The 20,307-nt window shown below is 46.3% G+C and overlaps 1 protein-coding gene across 3 annotated transcripts in view; it reads left to right on the forward strand.

Annotated features, from left to right (window-relative positions):
• The first annotated feature begins 483 nt into the window (after nucleotides 1-483).
• The window catches only part of BPI (bactericidal permeability increasing protein), a 47,912-nt gene continuing 28,088 nt past the window's right edge, over nucleotides 484-20,307 (forward strand). The window contains exons 1-2 of one of the 3 annotated variants that reach the window (XM_025000258.2): nucleotides 484-636; nucleotides 18,980-19,161. In XM_025000258.2, the coding sequence (XP_024856026.1) occupies nucleotides 19,035-19,161 (127 nt within the window). In that variant the 5' untranslated portion in view covers nucleotides 484-636; nucleotides 18,980-19,034. 3 annotated transcript variants of the gene reach the window in all.

The following is a 20,307-nucleotide window of genomic DNA, read 5'->3' on the forward strand; positions in this document are numbered from 1 at the left end:
TAGGGCTCCCAAATCACTGACTTGGTTTCATCATGAGGCCGTTCAAGTGTGAGACAATGGCCATGAAGTGGGTTTCAGACTATTGCCTATACAATTATTGTAGGCTCTGCTACTATGATCCTACTTAGGTGTGCAGTTTCTGGGTTACAACTTGACTTACCCTTAACTTTTAGCAACTGTCTACCCAGGCAATTAGTTGACTCACCTTTAATTCTGTTGCCTCCACATCACAGGGTAGATTGTAGTGTAAACCTTGACAGATGACTTTTCCTTTTGGAATGGAAGTGTTTGCCTTAAGCTTTGATTGCCCAAGCACCCACTTCAATCAGGTCTATCTTGAAGAAGCAATTAGGTGAAGAATCAAGCCAGCTTTCCCTACTGAGGGGCCTTTGTTTTAGAGACCTTGGTTGATTTTAATAAATGACCGTTTGGGCCACCTGTTTTTTCTCTTCCTGCACTTTAGATTCCGGCTGTTATATTTTAAATTTGCCAATAGAGAGAGAGCCCAGGATACCCAAGGGCCTCACACTCTTCTCCAGTAAAAGCTGAGCCTCCGGCTCTCACATGCATTCTCTCTTCTTTCTACTTGCAACCTTGCTGTGTGGCCTCAAGTGTGCTGTGTACTTTCCAGGACTTGTAAGTATTAAACTTTCATTTTTTTCAGTTTCCTAATGGCTATTGCTTAAGGGCATCTTGTAATCATAATAAGAACCACAAAGGCCGTTCCAACCACATTGCTTATTGACAGACTGAGATGAGCACAAAATGGGTGGAGTGTCTTTACTCACGTTTATGGATCATTTCCGCTTCATTTTTGAAATTTCTGTTTGTATTTTTGCTCATTTTCTCTTGTGTTATTTATTAGTCTGTTTTATTGATTCATAGGTGTTTGTCTACATATCTTACAGCTCTTTGGTTAGTTCTATGTGTTACAAATATAGACAATTGTGACTTGTCTTTTCACTCTCTTCATGGGGCCTTTTGATGAATGGAAGTTCTCACTTTTCAATTAGTCAAACTTATGTATTTCCTTTATGGTTTAAACCTTTTGTATCTTGCTCTTAAAAGCTTTGGTTAAAGGACTTTTCCATAAAGATGCTCTTCTACATTTTATTCTAAACTTATAAGATTTACCACTTACATTTAAATTCTCAATTCACCTGGAATGGGTTTTTAATATATGACATGAGATAGAGAATGGTTTTCATTTTCTTCCTTATGAATAGACAGCTATTCTGGCAGTTTATTGGAAAGACCAATATTTCCATCTGCATTTGCAATGTAGGCTGTGTTATACACCAACTTTTCATATATGCACGAGGGAAAAAATATTAAGGAAAAGGTAGAATGAAATAAAGTGGCATGGAGGTCTTTGTCCAAGCAAGTCCATATCTATGTATTTATCCTAAAGGAATACCTATAAATGCAAAAAAAAAAAAAAAAAAAACCACAACTTTTGGCTCAAAGATTTTGTTTATAAGATGTAAAAACAAAACAAAAAGTCTACTTATATATCCAACAAGAGGGGATTGTTTAAATAAATTATTGTACATCCATACAAAGGAACGCTGTAATCTAAGATGTAGTAGGTTTTAATGTGGTGACATGTGGTGACTGAAAAAAAAAATGCACAATCTAAAAGCTGAGAATTCTGTTTTATTCAGCAGATTTGCTGAGGACTTAAGCCTGGAAGCAGCCTGTCAGATAGTTCTGAGGGACTGCTCTGAAGAGGTAATGGAGAAACCAGGATATACAGGAATTTTTGCAACAAAAACCAGGTAGTCCGAACATCAAAAAATTACTATTAGAGAAAATGAAACATTTCAAGTTAATGAATTCAGCAGTTTATGTGTTTTGTTCACGTTTTTCATAGTGATGTCAGAAAAACATAAATAAAACACAATTCGCTTTTCCTATGTTAAAAAATAAATAATATTGCATACATTAACAGGACCCAGAAATTCTACTCTTAGGTTCTTATCCAAGAGAAACAAAAACATAATTATGTGAATGTTTATAACAGGTCTGCTCATAATGACCCAAAGCTATAAGCAATGCAGGTTACTTCATGTGGTGAATGACAAACTGTGGTGTTTCCATACAATAGAATATTACTCAGCAAAGAAAGACACTACAGACGGACGGATATGCCTCAGTGCTCTGTGCTATCAAAGAAGCAAGACTCAAAAGGCTGTATACTCCATTGATAAGACATTTGGGAAAAGGCAAACATACAGAAAAATAAAATATCATGGGTTGCTAGTGGTGGGGGTGGTGGGAGGGGCTGACTACAAAAGAGGACAAAGAAGCTTTTGGGGTTGAAGAAATGTGTATGTTGATTACTGCGGTGATTAGACTATGGGTTTGTCAAAACTCAGATATAAACACTGGAAAGTGTGACTGTATGCAAAGTGTTCCTATATGCAAACTACACCTCAATAAAAAGATGCAAAGTATAAAAGGTGTATAATACCTTTATAAATTAAAACAAGCCAACCATGTGAAAGCTAGAGAAAAATATGCTAAGAATATTTAATGATATGGATAAACGTTCCCAATATTGCCAAATGAATATCATGCCACACAACTGTGTAACAGGCTTCATCTACTTGTGTGTATGTGTGTATATACACACATGTGCGTGCACACACACACACACACACACACACACTGGTAGGAAGACTCACTGCTAGCTAAACACCAGAAACGGTGTCCACATCCTTCTGAGTGGAGGGATCACAGCTGATCTTTATTTTCTTTTGCTCTTCTTTTGGTTGATTTTCCCACAAAGACCACACTTGGTCCTGGCTCCTTGTGACCGCTGGAGTCCAGGGCTGGCTCTGGGAGCCTGGGAGGAGGCCTCCACTCCACAGCTGGGAAAACAGCAGCCCCCAGATGAACCCTGAGCCCTGTCCCGTCAATGTTTATTTTTCCTCCCTGAGTAGACAAAGCAGGAGACTGCGCAACAGTGGGCAGGGGTGAGGGGGTGCAGTAATTCAGACCCAGAAGCCCCCTTCAGTTGCCACAAGGCAGCCTGACCATCTCAGAGGCAGTGGCTCACACCTGCTCGCCCCTTCCCCATGACCTAGGCTCTAGTACATGAGGGGTATGGTCAGGAGGGTGTGCTCTGGTGCCCCCCACCCTGACTGATGCCCAATTAATCACTTATTAATTAATTAGTCACTTATTAATCACTGTGTCCCTGCATCAGGGACTCAGCCTCTCTGTGTCTCCGTGTCCTCCTCTGGTAACATGAGGATAAAGATGGAGGCTAGCTCATCAGGATGTCGTCTGTGTATATGAGCATGCACACATGTGCAAACGGCTTTGAACAATGTCTGCCACCTAAGTGCTTAGCATTAGCTAAGCATTAGCATCCTTGCTGTGAAAATCCTGCTGATAGATGTATGAGCCTACTGGTCCCATCTCAGGGCAGGTGGCGCTCACAGGGTCACTGTCCTGACACCCCCCAAATAATTTTTAAACAACTCAAGTCCTTCACTTGTAATTTAGAGCATTCTGAAAGGAATAAGCACCACCTCCTGAGGCATTTCTTTATATATATATATATAAAATTTCATTTATTTCTTTATTATTTTTGGCCGTGCTGGGTATTCACTGCTGCTAGGGCTTTTCTCTAGTTGCAGTGAGCAGGGGCGACTCTCTAGTTGCAGTGCACGGGCTTCTCTTGCTTGGAGCACAGGCTCTGGGGTGTGGGGGCTTCAGTACTTGCAGCCCCCAGGCTCTAGAATTAAGGTGCACAGGCTGAGTTGCTCCTCGGCATGTGGGAACCTCCTGGATCAGGGATGAAAGCCACCTCTCCTGCATTGGCAGGCAGATACTTTACCACTGAGCCACCAGGGAAGCCCGAGATATTAATACTTCTCAATATTTCCCTGTCCTCGATTGTTCATATCCCTCACCACCATCACTATCAGCTTTTTGGAGGTCTCCCTTCTCCAAACTCCCTTAATTCAGCCAACAAGCACCTACTGTGTGCCAGAAGCCAACCGAGGTACCTGGGAGCAAAACAGATAAGAAACTTCTTTATCCATATGTAGATTAAGAGCCAGCCCCCAGAGCTAGCCCTGCCCTAGAACCTCTATCATTTCCCTCTTTCTCCCCCCACCCTCCCTTCTTCATTGTTTTGCCACTCAGAACTCCCAAACCCCTGCAGCCCCCTCCTCAGAGAGTGGGGGGACGGGATGAAGCTGAGCCAGACTCTCCTTACTGGGCAGGACTTGGCACTTCCAGTCATCAACAGCCATATCCATTACAAATGGAGAGTTCCAGGTCCAGCCAGCACAGGAGGGGCTTAGCCATGGTGGCCTCATTTTGCAAAGGTCATCTCAATCCCATTTGGATCAGCAGCAACTTCCAGGCAGCAACTTCCCCACTGTTGTTCACTCCTCAGGGAAGGTACAGCATTGGGCAAAATGTACAGTAGGCTCTTGGTGGCTAGTAGAGCCCCCGAAGACGGCCCCTGGACAGATCTCTTTCAGGGGCCGTGGATGGCCCACGTTGGAATCCACTGATGTGCTGGGGCGGCGTGTGGAGCAGGGGTTTGCTGTGTGCTTATAGAGATCAGTACCCCATGCTGGCAGAGCACTCCACCCCTTTTGAAGACCCCCAACTGGCCAATCTCCCACTCATTTTGAACTCCAGGGGAAAGGCAATGGGTAACAGTGGGAGGGGGCCAGGGTTTGAACTTGTCCTCAGTTCCACCCCTTAGTAGCTCTGAAGCCTTAGCAGCCTTCCAGACTCTTGGACCCTCGGTGTCTTCTGTAAAAATACAAATGTTAACTCCTTCCTGAGTGGACAGGATTCAGTGAAATGTAGTACCTGGAAGCATTTTGTTAATGCTTGTCTGCCCTTTTCTCTGAGAAAAGAAGCCTCCACTTTCAGACTATCAGACACCTGGGAACAGAATCCGAGACACTGACTCATGTGGTTCTTATCACTGGGGTCACTGCATATCTACACATGCAAGCTTGTGTACAACACACACACACACACACACACACATGTATGGGTATTGTTCTAACCACTGTTCCTAATGGCAGCAACAGAAAGCAGCTGTGCTGATTGGAGCAGGAAAAGAAATGTACAAAAAAGATAGAAGTTTGGCTTACGCAATCACAGGAATTTCTATGCCTTAACTATGAAGGCAGAGTGAATTAATTAATTAAAATTAATTGAGAGGCACACAGAGTATTGGACTTCCCAGGTGACACTGAAAGAATGAAAGTGAAAGTCGCTCAGTCCTGTCTGACTCTTTGCGACCCCATGGACTATACAGTCCATGGAATTCTCCAGGCCAGAAAACTGGAGTGGGTAGCCTTTCCCTTCTCTAGGGGATCTTCCCAACCCAGGGATTGAACCCAGGTCTCCTGCATTGCAGGTGGCTTTTTTACCAGCTGAGCCACAAGGGAAGCCTGGTAAAGAACCCGCCTGCCAATGCAAGAGACATAAAAGATGCAGGTTTGATCCCTGGGCAGGAAGATCCCCTGGAGGAGGGCATGGCAGCCCACTCCAATGTTCTTGCCTGGAGAAGCCCATGGACAGAGGAGCCTGGCGGGCTACAATCCATGGGGTCACAAAGAGTCAGACACAGCTGAAGCGACTTAGCACGCACACACAGTATTATGCCGCTCACAGTGCTCCATAACGGCTAAGAGAAGAATAACCTTTTCATGTGACACCTCTGTTCAAAATCCTTTAATAGCTCCTGTCACCAACGTAGTCCTGGCCTCAGGCTGTGGTGGGTGGGGTGGAGGATCTGAATTCTTTCAAAGGATCTAGGAATCCAAATAGTTCAGGAAGGCTCGTCTAGAAGCCAGCACACATTCCCCAGGAGGGTAAGAAATGCTCTCAACCCCACCTGCTTCCCTGCTCTCACCATCCTTCTCCCCTCCTGCTGCTGCTGGTAAGTCACTTCAGTCGTGTCTGACTCTGTGCGACCCCATAGACATCAGCCCATCAGGCTGCCCCATCCCTGGGATTCTCCAGGCAAGAACACTGGAGTGGGTTGCCATTTCCTTCTCCAATGCATGAAAGCGAAAAGTGAAAGTGAAGTCGCTCAGTCATATCCGACTCAGCGACCCCATGGACTGCAGCCCACCAGGCTCCTCCATCCATGGGATTTTCCAGGCAAGAGTACCGACCCTCCCCCTAGGAATCTGGAATTGCTACTCCAATTGGCTGGATTCTAGAACACTGATGGGTTCTTGTCTGATAGTGGGCAGGAGTTTCGGGGGCTAAAGGGTACACATCCAGGTGCCCATTTTCAGTTCTTCTGCTCTGTGCTACGTGACCAGTAAGCCTAACCAAAGCTCACTCTGGTTTTCTCCCTCTCCCTCTCTCCACCCAAGCCAGCCATTGGGGTTTCACCCCCATGCATTCAGCCAAGGGCTGGGAGGGGATGAGACCTGCACCCCCACCCCCACCTCTGTTCCAGGCCAGCCTCAGCCACTGGCCACTGGCCCAACTGACCATGAATCACTACTTTGCTTCCGAGTGTGACAGTCTGAGTTCAGTTCCCCAGGTGCAGAGGGGGCCAGGGGGTGGGGAACTGGTCGGGCAAGTTTTAGTCATTTAGAGGCCCCTTAGACTAACTATCGGAGAAGGCAATGGCACCCCACTCCAGTACTCTTGCCTGGAAAATCCCATGGACGGAGGAGCCTGGTAGGCTGCAGTCCATGGGGTCGCTGAGAGTCGGACACGACTGAGCGACTTCACTTTCACTTTTCACTTTCATGGATTGTAGAAGGACACTCCAGTGTTCTTGCCTGGAGAATCCCAAGGACAGGGGAGCCTGGTAGGCTGCCGTCTATGGGGTCACACAGAGTCGGACACGACTGAAGTGACTTAGCATAGCATAGCATAGCCTAACTATTAAATATCATCCAAATGTGCCCCTGCCTCTTCATCTCGAATGTCTCTAAACCCTGAGTTTGAAAAATGCAAATTCATTTTAAAAAAGTCTCTAGATTTGCAGTGGCTTTTTTTCAACTTACTGGATGCAAACTTAATTATTATCACATGAGGATCTTCATACTTGAAAACTTAGGGGACACTGGGCTCTGAGAACAAGACCACAACATGCCTTTGCTTACCTCCACCTGGCCTACCCTTCCCCCACACAGTCCATGGAGGATGCCCAGGGGTCTAAGGGGATGTGCTTCTGCAGGAGTCCTGACATTTCAGAGTCAATTTCATCATGCAACCTAACAGGACGTGCTCCCTTCCCTCTTTTTGAGGTCCTCTATATCCACATGCCACTTCTCAGTTGTGTGGCCTTGGGGAAGCTACTTAATTTCTCTGAGCCTCAATTTTCTCATCTGTGAAATAGAGCCAATAATACCTACTTTCAGAGACAGGTGAGGATTATTAAAAGAGAATGTTAGCCAAGGGTTTGGCTTGGTTGTTGCCGAGGGATTCGTTTACATCCTCCAAAGACAGGGCTGCTCTTACAGATGAGGACTCTGAGACCCAGAAAGGTGCAAAGACTCGTTCAAGTTCGCATAGCCGTGTAGAGGCAAAGCCAGGGCTAAAAGCCTGGCCCCGGTCCTCACTGGCCACCCATGATCCCCACCTGCCCAGGTCTCCAGCCCCATGCTCTCATCACTACCAAGCAGGGCCAGGCTGGCAATGGTTTTTTCCTTACCAGCAGCAGGCTCCAGAGCTGGCTGAGTACACACCTATTTCCCAACCTGGCTGGGGGGAAATGGCTCTGGGTGTTCCTTGGACATTTGGCAACTATGTGTTGCATTACTTCCTGTGATCGTCCCTGGGGCTGGAGGAGGCCCAGCCTGCTGGAGCCAACACTGTAACCCTGGCGAAGGGTTTCAGCTTCCAGAGAGAAATGAGAAGTGAGAGGGACACACTCCCTCCCCTCTGTTCCCTAGGAGAACCTCTCTGCTTTCTGTTTCCCTTTCCCACAGCCTTCAGCTCTCTCCAGAAACTGTCCCTCCTGCAAAGCCAATACCTTCAGGCTCAGAAGTGGCCTGCTTCTCTCAACCCCAAGGCTGCCCCTCCATGGCCAAGGTCAATTTTCACCTTCTCCAGGAAGCCTCTGAGGATTGTCAGGCTGCACTTGTTCTCCTTAGGCTCCAAACAACTTATTGTCTGGAATTTATGCTCTGGGCTCTGACTCTTCTTTCATTTACTGACAATATATTTTTTTAAATTTTAATTTTAAAAATTGCTTGCAGGGATCTTAGTTCCTCTACCAGGCTTGAACTGGGCCTACAGCAGTTTAAACTGCCACGCTGAGTCCTGACTACTGCACCATCAGGGAATTCTCCTAAACTTTCAATTTTTATAAAATTTTAAAGGTTGTGAAAGGTTGTTGCTGAGCCATGAAAGATGCTGGGATTCTTGGCCTCCAGAGTAGAGGAATTCAATCTGGGGCCAGGCTTGATTGCTCAGAGCTTTTGTGTAATAAAGTTTTATCAAAGTATAAAAGAGATAGAGAAAGCTTCAGACATAGACATCAGAAGGGGGCAGAAAGAGTGCCCCCTGCTAGCCTTTCAGTTCAGTTCAGTCGCTCAGTTGTGTCCGACTCTTTGGGACCCCGTAAATCTCAGCACGCCAGGCCTCCCTGTCCATCACCAACTCCCGGAGTTCACCCAAACTCATGTGCATCGAGTTGGTGATGCCATCCAGTCATCTCATCCTCTGTCGTCCCTTCTCCTTCCTGCCCCCAATCCCTCCCAGCATCAGGGTCTTTTCCAATGAGTCAACTCTCCGTATGAGGTGGCTAAAGTACTGGAGTTTTAGCCTCAGCATCAGTCCTTCCAATGAACACCCAGGACTGGTCTCCTTCAGAATGGACTGGTTGGATCTCCTTGCAGTCCACGGGACTCTCAAGAGTCTCCTCCAACACCACAGTTCAAAAGCATCAATTCTTCAGCGCTCAGCTTTCTTCACAGTCCAACTCTCACATCCATACATGACCACAGGAAAAACCATAGCCTTGACTAGACAGACCTTTGTTGGCAAAGTAATGTCTCTGCTTTTGAATATGCTATCTAGGTTGGTCATAACTTTCCTTCCAAGAAGTAAGTGTCTTTTAATTTCATAGCTGCAATCACCATCTGCAGTGATTTTGGAGCCCCCAAAAATAAAGTCAGCCACTGTTTCCCCATCTATCTGCCATGAAGTGATGGGACCAGATGCCATGATCTTAGTTTTCTGAATGTTGAGCTTTAAGCCAACTTTTTCACTCTCTTCTTTCACTTTCATCAAGAGGCTTTTTAGTTCCTCTTCACTTTCTGCCATAAGGATGGTATCATCTGCATATCTGAGGTTATTGATATTTCTCCTTTAGCAGGATGTTATATACCTATCAGCAAGCTGTTAATTAGAGAAAGGCGAGGTCTCAAAACTCAGAGTGGCACCAGGCCCCTCACCCACAACATGGACTTTGAGATAACAGCGGCACCAGGTGAGTCATCCCCGGCCTTAAAACGATTGACATAAATCTTGAAGAAAGGCAGGTTTCCAAGTAAATATGGAGATTCATTAACATAGATCAGGGGAACAATGCATGAGTAGAACATACAGGTTTGTTGGGCCCTTATCGGTTGAACATTTCATGCAAAGATGGGCATAATAAAGGGCAGAAATGGTATTGACCTATCAAAAGCAGAAGATATTAAGAGGAGGTGGCAAGAATACACAGAAGAACTATACAAAAAAGATCTTCACAACCCAGATAACTATGATGGTGTGATCACTCACCTAGAGCCAGACATCCTGGAATGCAAAGTCAGTTGGGCTTTAGGAAGCATCACTGTGAACAAAGCTAGTGGAGGTGATGGAATTCCAGTTGAGCTATTTCAAATCCTGAAAGATGATGCTGTGAAAGTGCTGCACTCAATATGCCAGCAAATTTGGAAAACTCAGCAGTGGCCACAGGACTGGAAAAGGTCAGTTTTCATTCCAATCCCAAAGAAAGGCAATGCCAAATAATGTTCAAACCACCTCCCAATTGCACTTATCTCACACGCTAGCAAAATAATGCTCAAAATTCTCCAATCCAGGCTTCAACAGTATGTGAACTGTGAACTTCCAGATGTTCAAGCTGGATTCAGAAAAGGCAGAAGAACCAGAGATCAAATTGTCAATATCTGTCGGATCATTGAAAAAGGAGAGTTCCAGAAAAATATCTACTTCTCCTTTATTGACTAAGCCAAAGCCTTTGCTGTGTGGATCACAACAAACTGTGGAAAATTCTTCAAGAGATGGGAATACCAGACCACCTGCCCTGCCTCCTGAGAACTCTGTATGCAGATCAAGAAGCAAAGTTAGAACTGGACATGGAACCACAGACTGGTTCCAAATAGGAAAAGGAGTACGTCAAGGCTGTATATTGTCACCCTGCTTATTTAACTTCTATGCAGAGTACATCATGAGAAACGCTGGGCTGGATGAAGCCCAAGCTGTTATCAAGATTGCCGGGAAAAATATCAATAACCTCAGATATGCAGATGACACCACCCTCATGGCAGAAAGTGAAGAACTAAAGAGCCTCCTGATGAAAGTGAAAGAGGAGAGTGAAAAAGTTGGCTTAAAACTCAACATTCAAAAAACTAAGATCATGGCATCCAGTCCCATCACTTCATGGCAAATAGATGGGGAAACACTGGAAACAGTGACATACTTTATTTTGGGGGGCTCCAAAATCACTGCAGATGGTGACTGCAGCCATGAAATTAAAAGATGCTAACTCTTGGAAGAAAAGCTATGACCAACCTAGGCAGCATATTAAAAAGCAGAGACAAAAGTCCATCTAGTTAAAGTTATGGTTTTTCCAGTAGTCATGCATGGACGTGAGAGTTGGACCATAAAGAAAGCTAAGCACCAAAGAATTGATGCTTTTGAACTGTGGTGTTGGAGAAGGCTCTTGAGAGTCCCTTGGACTGCAAGGAGATCAAACCAGTCCATCCTAAAGGAAATCAGTCCCGAATATTCATTGGAAGAACTGATGCTGAAGCTGAAACTCCAATATTTTGGCCACCTGATGCGAAGAACTGACTCAGTGGAAAAGACCCTGATGCTGGGCAAGATTGAAGGCAGAAGGAGAAGGGGACAACAGAGAATGAGATGGTTGGATGGCATCACCGACATTATGGACGTGAGTTTGAGTAAGCTCCGGGAGTTGGTAATGGACAGGGACACCTGGTGTGCTTCAGTCCACGGGGTCACAAAGAGTCAGACACGACTAAGCGACTGAACTATCGGTTCTGTGGCTTCCCTTGTGGCTCAGCTGGTAAAGAATCCACCTGCAATGCAGAAGACCTGGGTTCGATCCCTAGGTTGAGAAGATACCCTGGAGAAGGGAAAGGCTATCCACTCAGTATTCTGAGCCACTTTCACTTCACTTCACTTATGGGTTCTGCATCTTAAGCGGAACTGACTTGGAGAAAGACAGAGTCTAGGGTAAATACATGCCCACTCCAGTGTTCTTGCCTGGAGAATCCCAGGGACGGGGGAGCCTGGTGGGCTGCCGTCTATGGGGTCACACAGAGTCGGACACGACTGAAGTGACTTAGCAGCAGCAGCAGCAGGGTAAATACGTAGTTCATTAACATAGATTTAAGACAAACATTTCCATAAGAAAGACACACATTGGTTAGCTCAAGGTTTGAGAAAAGTTAAGTTCAGGTGGAGCCAGGTATCATGGCAACACATATTTTAAGAGAAACCTCCTTTTAATTTTGTATAGAGAAGGGGAAAAAAAATCTGATACTTGTTTTTTTCCTCCTGCCGCCTGAGAGAGAGAGAAAAAATGTCTGACACTTGCAGCCTATGTCCTCTGTTTGGAGACCCCTGGGCTTCCTGCCTGTTACCCTCTCAGTTGCTTTCCATTTACAGCTATGACAAAATATTGGCTAGATTCCCCATGTTGTTCAGTGCATCCTTGAACCCATCTTACACCCAGTAGTTTATGCTCCCCACTCCCCCACTCTCTATTACCCCTCCTCCCTTCCCACTGGTAACCACCAGTTTGTTCTCTATGAATCTGCTTCTTTTATATTATATTCACTAGTTTGTTGTATTCATTTACTCACTACTGAATATATCTTGTGATCTACTCTAAGAACTGCACTAGTAATAAAATAATAAGAGAAAGATTTACGTTCACCTCTAAGACAAGGTACCCAAAGGGGCCTTTTTATGAGACTCAAGGCTCTGGAAGAGACTTTTGTTAGCTAACAAGGTAGGGGAGACAACCTCTCAAGAGGTTGTTGTTGTTGTTCAGTCGCTCAGTCGTGTCCGATTCTTGGCAACCCCATGGACTGTAGCCTGCCGGGCTCCTCTGTCCATGGGATTCTCCAGGCAAGAATACTGGAGTGGGTTGCCATGCCCTTCTCCAGCAAGAGGTTATCGCCATAGTACAAAACATCTTTTTTTTCTTTTGGCTGCTCTGGGTCTTAGTTCATCACGGTGCAAGGGCTTTCTCTAGCGGAGCACGGGCTCTAGAGAGCCCAGGCTCAGTAGCTGCAGTGCACAGATTTTAGATGCCTCTCAGCACATGGGATCTTAGTTCCCTAACCAGGTATCAAACCCCTGTCCTCTGCATTGGAAGGTGGATTCTTGACCACTAGGCCACCAGGGAAGTCCTATGATTGCCTTTTAGATACTACACACCCTGAGGCCTGATCTCCATGAAGTCCTATTCCTCCCTTCCCCTCCACCCCCCAGGACCCTCCACGAACCCCTTCCTGTTCCTGCACCGCAAATCCAGGGTCAGTAAATAACTGACAACATACACGGGAAGCCAGACACCCAGAGGATGTGGGGCCAGGAGGGAAAGAGCTGGAGGATCGGGGCAGAGGGAGAGGGAGTCGTTTCCGGGACTTCCACTAACCACAAGGATGGCCTCATCCTAACACTGGGAGGGGCCTGAAGAAGAGCTGCCCCCGAGGATGGAGTGTGGGGACGGAGACAGGTGCAGCAAGGTTAAGCGACAAAGTCAAGCTCACAAAGCAAGTAAGTGGCAAGCTGGGATCTGTGCCCAGGTCCGTCAGGTTTCAGCCCACACTCCTAACTGCCTTGCTGTGCTGGGAGGGGGCGTTTCTCCCTGCAGTGCCTGGCTGAGTGGCAGCTCACAGAGGCCACGGGAGCACTAGACCTCTCCCTCTGCAAGGTCCAGCCCAGACCCAAAGACCTGACAAGCGAGGGCTCAGTGCGTGGTGCCCTAGTGTGTTTTCCTGGGGACTCCAGGACTCTCCAACCAGCTGGCCAGGATGGTTAAATTAGGACTATTTCTTGAGCACTTTCTCCATGCCAATCAATTCACGCCTATTATTTAATCCCCAGAACAACCCCCATGCTGGGCATTGTTTCCCCATGTTTAAATGAGGAACCCAAATTTCAGAAGGGTCAAATAACTTGACCAGAGCAAATAACTTGGCTGGAACTATAAACTCAGGGCTCCAAGCCAAATGCACTTTCTTTTGGAAAAAAAATCAACATCCTAAGGAGCATGGATTAGAAAGACGGAAAGAACCAGCCCATGAATCATCCACTCTTGACCCATCCCACCTCTAAATTTCTGCTGAGGTAGTGTATTTTCCTATGTTGTGAGTTGGGACAACAGGAGAGAGTTTGAATGGATGACAGAAATATTCTATATTTCTATGGTGATCCTGGTTATACATAGCTGTACGTGTATTAACGATTCATAGAGCTAAAAGAAACTATATGAAGTAAATACGGCATAATGTTAAGATTTTACAAATTTGGGTAGTCTGTTCTTACCTTTATATTTGAAAGATTTTACAATAATAACAAAAAGGCCAAAAAAGAGGAAGAAGAAAAAGAAGAGGAGAAGGAGGAGACACTGGAAAAAGCCTGTTTAGGTGCAATGGCTGGAGCTGCTGCAGTCATCTTGCAACTGTCAATGAAAAATTACTCAGTCAATCTAAGAAAGAAATGAAGATTTTTATTTGAGCCAAACTGAGGATTATAACCCAGGAATATGAGAAATTAATCTGTGAACTTAGTTTCCCCTTCTCCATTCTTTGGCCACTGAATAAAACTTGTATTGTTTCAATCTCAAACAAAAACAGGAACAGCATCTCAGAAAGCTCTGAGGGCTGTTCTACCATGAGAAGTCAAAACACAGTTACATAAGTTTTTTGAGACAGAGGACTGTAAATTACATGATGAATCACTGACATTTTACACAATTCAGATATGCAAGTACAAGGTGATGATGTGATCCCCTTACAAGATCAAGAAGGAATGTTACCTTCCCATCAAGAAGAGTTGTCTTCTTGATGCTGGGAGAATGCTTCTCTTTAGGGCTGAGCTGGTATTTCTGCCAACAGCGAAGATTTAGTCGATGCCTAATGCAGATACACAATGCACAGTAGAAGGGAAAGAGGAAGCCAAAGGACAGAAATAAGTTTTTTATGTTTAAATTTTTCTTGTCTTGCCATAAAATATGAATTTTATTTCACACAACTATGAAAGAAGCCAGTGTAAGGGTAAATTTGAGATACTAGGGTGGCAGAGCAGACAGGTGTGGAGAGATGGTAAATGCCTGTTAATTAATGAATTTTTTAAATTAGCATTTTTGTTGCAAATTTGGTGGTTTTTTTTTTTTTTCCTGGCCAAACAGCATGTGGGATCATAAAGGTGCCCCAACCAGGGATCAAATCCACAGCTCTTATAGTGAAAGTGCAGAGTCTTAACCACTGGATAGCCAGGGAAGTCTTGTTAGCTGTTGAATTAATCAGATCCTCAAACCTGCTCTCTCTCTGGGCTTCATCTCTGACATATGGGTAGACTGTTGAAGCCAATGTGAGCTGAGGATTTCTGTCGCTTGGGTTGAAAACACTGTCACTCACACCAAGTAAAGAGTCAGGTCTGAAGCAGTGGGGCCCCACCATGGCCAGGGGCAGAACCAAAAAGGAGGTCAGAGGTTTGCTGATGGACTCTTCTGGATTTGACTGAGCATAAGCATCAGAAGCCAGTGGGGCTGGCTTATTGCCAGTTGGTTTTAAGATGCTTACGTTGTGGCAATTTAAGTTATCATTCTGTGAGTTTTCCTGTCTGATATCCTCACAGAGGCAATATCTGCCTGGACCCAGGGGACTCAAGAATTTGGGGCAGTTAGAGCTGCAGGTATTCCAAACTGTGTAAGATAACTTTTCAAAAATGGATTTTCTGACAAGTCATTAGTCTGTGTGTTTTGGCCTGTGTCTTCCTTGTACGGATACAGACATGGGAATCTGGGGGCCCAGGAACGCAGAGCTAGGGTGAAGACCCAGGGTGACAAGTTCTCTTAGAAACTACCCCAAGAAGAGAGGAGAATATTTCTCTCCATGAAAGGCACTGCGACCTTGACAGGGACATAATTGCCTTGTGACTCTGTTTCCTTATCTTCAAAATGGAGGATAATTATTCCTCTCTCACAGGTTATTTGGGGTTTCCCTGGTAGCTCAGACGGTAAAGAATCCACCTGCAATGCAGGAGACTCGGGCTTGATCCCTGGGTTGGGGAGATCCCCTGGAGCAGGGAATGGCAACCCACTCCAGTGTTCTTGGCTAAGAAATCCCATGGACAGAAGAGCCTGGAAGGCTACTATCCATGGGACACACTGAGGGATTAACAATTTCTTCACTTTTCACTGGTTATTTAAAGGCTTGAAGACAATATAAATAAAGTGTCATAGTAGATGCTCTGTCCATAGCCACCGTTTTCATTCTACAGCAAGCCAGAAGGATTCTTGGTTGTGGTGGGTGGCGGCAGGAAGGGAGATCCTTTCAGAAACAGTGGAAAGAGAAGAAAGAAAAAAAACTCAGAAAGTCTCATGTCCTCCAGGCTCAATGGGCTTCATTAGATCTTCATCAAATCAGAGTCGGGGAGACAGGGCGTCAGGGGGCTGAGGAGGACCCAGCAGGAGAGAAGCTGGCCTCCCTCTCTGCAGCCCCGCCCCTCCTCTCATCACCATGGAGACGGTGCCATGCTGCCTGGTGGGGTTTCCGCCCACACCGGGCCTGAGGCTGCTGCAAAGGGAGGGGCAGGGGCCTAGCAGACAGAATTCCGTCTGGAAAGTTGGAGGGAGGGTGGGGAGTGTGTGTGCTGATGCCACCCCCACCCCCACCCCGTCCCAGCTCCCAAGATGCTGAAGGACTCAGGTTAGTATGGGATGCGTCTGCGCTGGAATCCCAGCTCTGCTAGCAGCCTAGCTGCGTGACTGTGGAAAGAACACTTCCCCTCTCGAAGCCTCAGGCTTCGCATATGTCAAAGGAAAGGGGAAAAGGTATAAGAACAAAAGCCTGGTGAAGAAAACTGTAGGGTAAGGAAGCAATGAAATACAGAGAACCGCACATACTGTTCTTAAAAAAGGGAACTTCACAAAACTGGCGTTGATTACATATTTCTGTGTTGAAAGACACACCTGATCTATGCTTACCAAAAGTGGGGAGCGAGGAGAGAAATACTCTAAAATACACTTCTGCTTGTCCTCTCTGGAACTGGGGATTGCACGTAATTTTTATTTATATTTTTTTTGGTTCTTTCTCAAATTTTGGCCCGTGAACATGGATTGCTTTGAAAGTCAGAGTGACAGTAATAGCTACCATTTGTGAGCATATTATGCATGGGGTATTGTGTTAAGTGCTTTATATGATTTAAAACCCTTTATGTCTTCACAATAACCCGAGGTGGGGGGTGTACTCTGGTTATCGTCACTTTACAAAGAGGAACTGAGGTTCAGAAAGGTTACCGGGCTTGACCAAGGTCAAACCACCACAGAGTGGCAAAGCTGAGCTTTAAAACCAGTTAAAATACCAGACTCAAAATTCAAGCATTTAATTATTACCACTATTGCCTCTCAGGACAAGAAAATGCTTCTGTTTCCTTAAAGGTTTTACTGTGGAAAACACCAAGGAAATCAAAAGTAGAAAGAAAAATATGATTCTCAGTTATAAAATGAGTAAGTTCTGGGGATCTAATGTATAGCATGATAATTGCAGTTAAGAATACTATATACTTGGAATTTGTTAAGAGAGTAAATCTTCATTCTCCCTACACACACCAAATGATAACCACGTGAAGAGAGAGATGAGCTAATTAGTTTGGTTGTGGCAATCTCTTCACAATGTGTACACATACTGAATTATCACATTGTACACTTTAAATGTACACTTGACCTTAAACAATGCAGGGGCTAGGGGTGCTGACATCCCAAGCAGTCAAAAACTTGAGTATAATTTAGCGTCAGACCTCCATATACGCAGTTCCATCATATGCGAGGTCCCACATCTCTGGATTCAACCACCCACAGGTGGTGCAGGACGGCAGTACATATTTATTGAAGGAAATCCATATACAAATGCACCTGCACAGTTCAGACCTGCGCTGTTCAAGGAGCAACTGTGCACAATTTTGCCAATTGTACCTCAGTAGAGCATAAAAAAGGAGACAAAAATATAATCAACTCTGATATACCTGCCACCCAGCTTCCAGGAAGTCCTTGGGTGGAGGGATTTGGGTGGAGGGTTCAGGGAGCGGGGAAGGGGAGGGGAATGACGCTCAGAGCCAGGTCTTGACTTACACACACCATGCACACCACACACACACAGCACATATACAAACACACACCACACCACACACAACCACACACCACACATACATACACACACACACACAACCACGCACCACACATACATACACACACACCACACACAAACACACCACGCATGCATACACACATCACACACACAATACACCACACATGCATACACACACACCACACACAAACACACCACACACACATACACACACACCACACACAAACACACCACACACGCATACACATACACCACACACAAACACACCACACACGCATACACACACACCACACACAAACACACCACACACGCATACACATACACCACACACAAACACACCACACATGCATACACACACACCACACACAAACACACCACACATGCATACACACACACCACACACAAACACACCACACATGCATACACACACACCACACACAAACACACCACACACGCATACACATACACCACACACAAACACACCACACATGCATACACACACACCACACACAAACACACCACACATGCATACACACATCACACACACAATACACCACATCACATACATACACACACAACAAACACAACCACACACCACACATACATACACATACACCACACCACACCATACACACATCACACATGCATACACACACCACACATACATACACACACCACAATACATTCACACACACCATACCACACATACCCTAAACATATATACACACACCACACACAAACACATCACACATACATATATACAACATACCACACCACATACGCACACACACCAAACACAATCCCACACACAACACACATACATGTATACCGCACACCACACATACATACACATAGACCACACATACATACACATGCACCACACATCATACACACATCACACATGCATACACACACAGCACACACAAACATACCACACATGCATACACACATCACACACACAATACACCACATCACATACATACACACACAACAAACACAACCACACACCACACATACATACACATACACCACACCACACCATACACACATCACGCATGCATACATACACACACCACAATACGTACACATATACCATACCACACACACCCCAAGCATACATACACAAACACACCACACACACACCAAATGCAACCACACACACAACACACATACATACACACATGCCACACATACATACACACACAGCACACGCACACGCACAGGGCTCCCAGGCTCCACTGCTGGCTGTTCTGGGGCTGTGGCCCCACCATACGGTGGGGAACCACAGGCAGGCAGCCGCCCACCCCCTCTTCCGCCCCTGCTCGTGTTCCTTCCTCCTTTCTCCGTTCTCCTGACTTGCATTTCCACAGCTGCCTCCTTTATAGGTCCCTGGTTCCCCTCCAAGACCTCGAGGTTTTGGCAGCTCTGCAGGACGAAGACATGGCCAGAGGCCCTGACACCGCGCGGAGGTGGGCAACCCTGGTGGTGCTGGCCGCCCTGAGCACGGCTGTGACGACTACCAACCCTGGCATCGTGGCCAGGATCACCCAGAAGGGCCTGGACTACGGTAACTGGCTGCCTTCCTTTCCTTCTCTCCCATCACTGACTGAGCACCTGCCGTGTGCAGCCCTTAAATCCAGGGTATGGCCTGCTCACTGCTCCTTCAAGGTGACCCTCTCACCCCGTCTTACAGAGCAAGAAGCTGGGCCAGGGTGAGTTACCCAAGGTCACAGAGCTGGGAGGCCGCAGCAGGGGGGATGGAACCCTAGTCTGGAGGACTCTGAGTCCAGTGCTCAGGCCCCTCAGGGTCCCCCTCCCTCTACCCAATAACCGATTCGGGCTTGGGCCCTTCACTTCCTTCCTAGCTGGTTCTCAGCCCTGATACTCGTCTGGCAGCCCCTGGCTCAGTCCTCAGCGTGGGCCGAGCTCAGGCTCCGTGAGGAGCGGTGGTGCTTGGCAGCCACACTCTGCACAGTAGCCACCCGGGTGCCACAGAGACAATCCCCCCAGGCCACTCCCTCAGGCCCAGACACGGCAGAGAATGTTATGAAGCAGCCTCCTGACCTGCTCATATCGGTCTAGGCACTATGCTAAAAGCACAAAATGTTACTAGTGACCTTTACAGATGAGCAGACAGACTGGAAGGGGGAAGGGGAAGGGGGTGGCCTGGATCTGAGCTCTGGTCTGTGAAGTATCGGCATGGGGCTGCTCAATGCTGCCTCTCTGTGGCAGAGAGATGACCTGCAGAACAGTGGGGGACAGCCGGTGCCAGAGACATCAGACCCAGGAGAAGGCAGGCTCTCAGGGGCGGTGGACGCCCGGAGGAATCAGGACATGACCGAAGTGAAGTGATAGTCGCTCAGTCATGTCCGACTCTTTACAACCCCATGGACTATACAGTCCATGGAATTCTCTAGGCCAGAATATTGAAGTGGGAAGCCTTTCCCTTCTCCAGAGGATCTTCCCAACCCAGGGATCGAACCCAGGACTCCTGCATTACAGGTGGATTCTTTACCAGCTGAGCCACAAGGGAAGCCCAAGAATACTGGAGTGAGTAGCCTATCCCTTCTCCAGATGATCCTCCTGACCCAGGAGTCGAATCAGGGTCTCCTGGATTGCAGGTGGATTCTTTACTAATTGAGCTATCAGGGAAGCCCCGGACAGGACCAAGGAGACCTGGTATTCCATCCCTGAATTCCTACCCCAGCCCAGG

The sequence above is a fragment of the Bos taurus genome, chromosome 13 (assembly GCF_002263795.3).
Source record: "Bos taurus isolate L1 Dominette 01449 registration number 42190680 breed Hereford chromosome 13, ARS-UCD2.0, whole genome shotgun sequence".
Lineage (NCBI taxonomy): Eukaryota > Metazoa > Chordata > Mammalia > Artiodactyla > Bovidae > Bos > Bos taurus.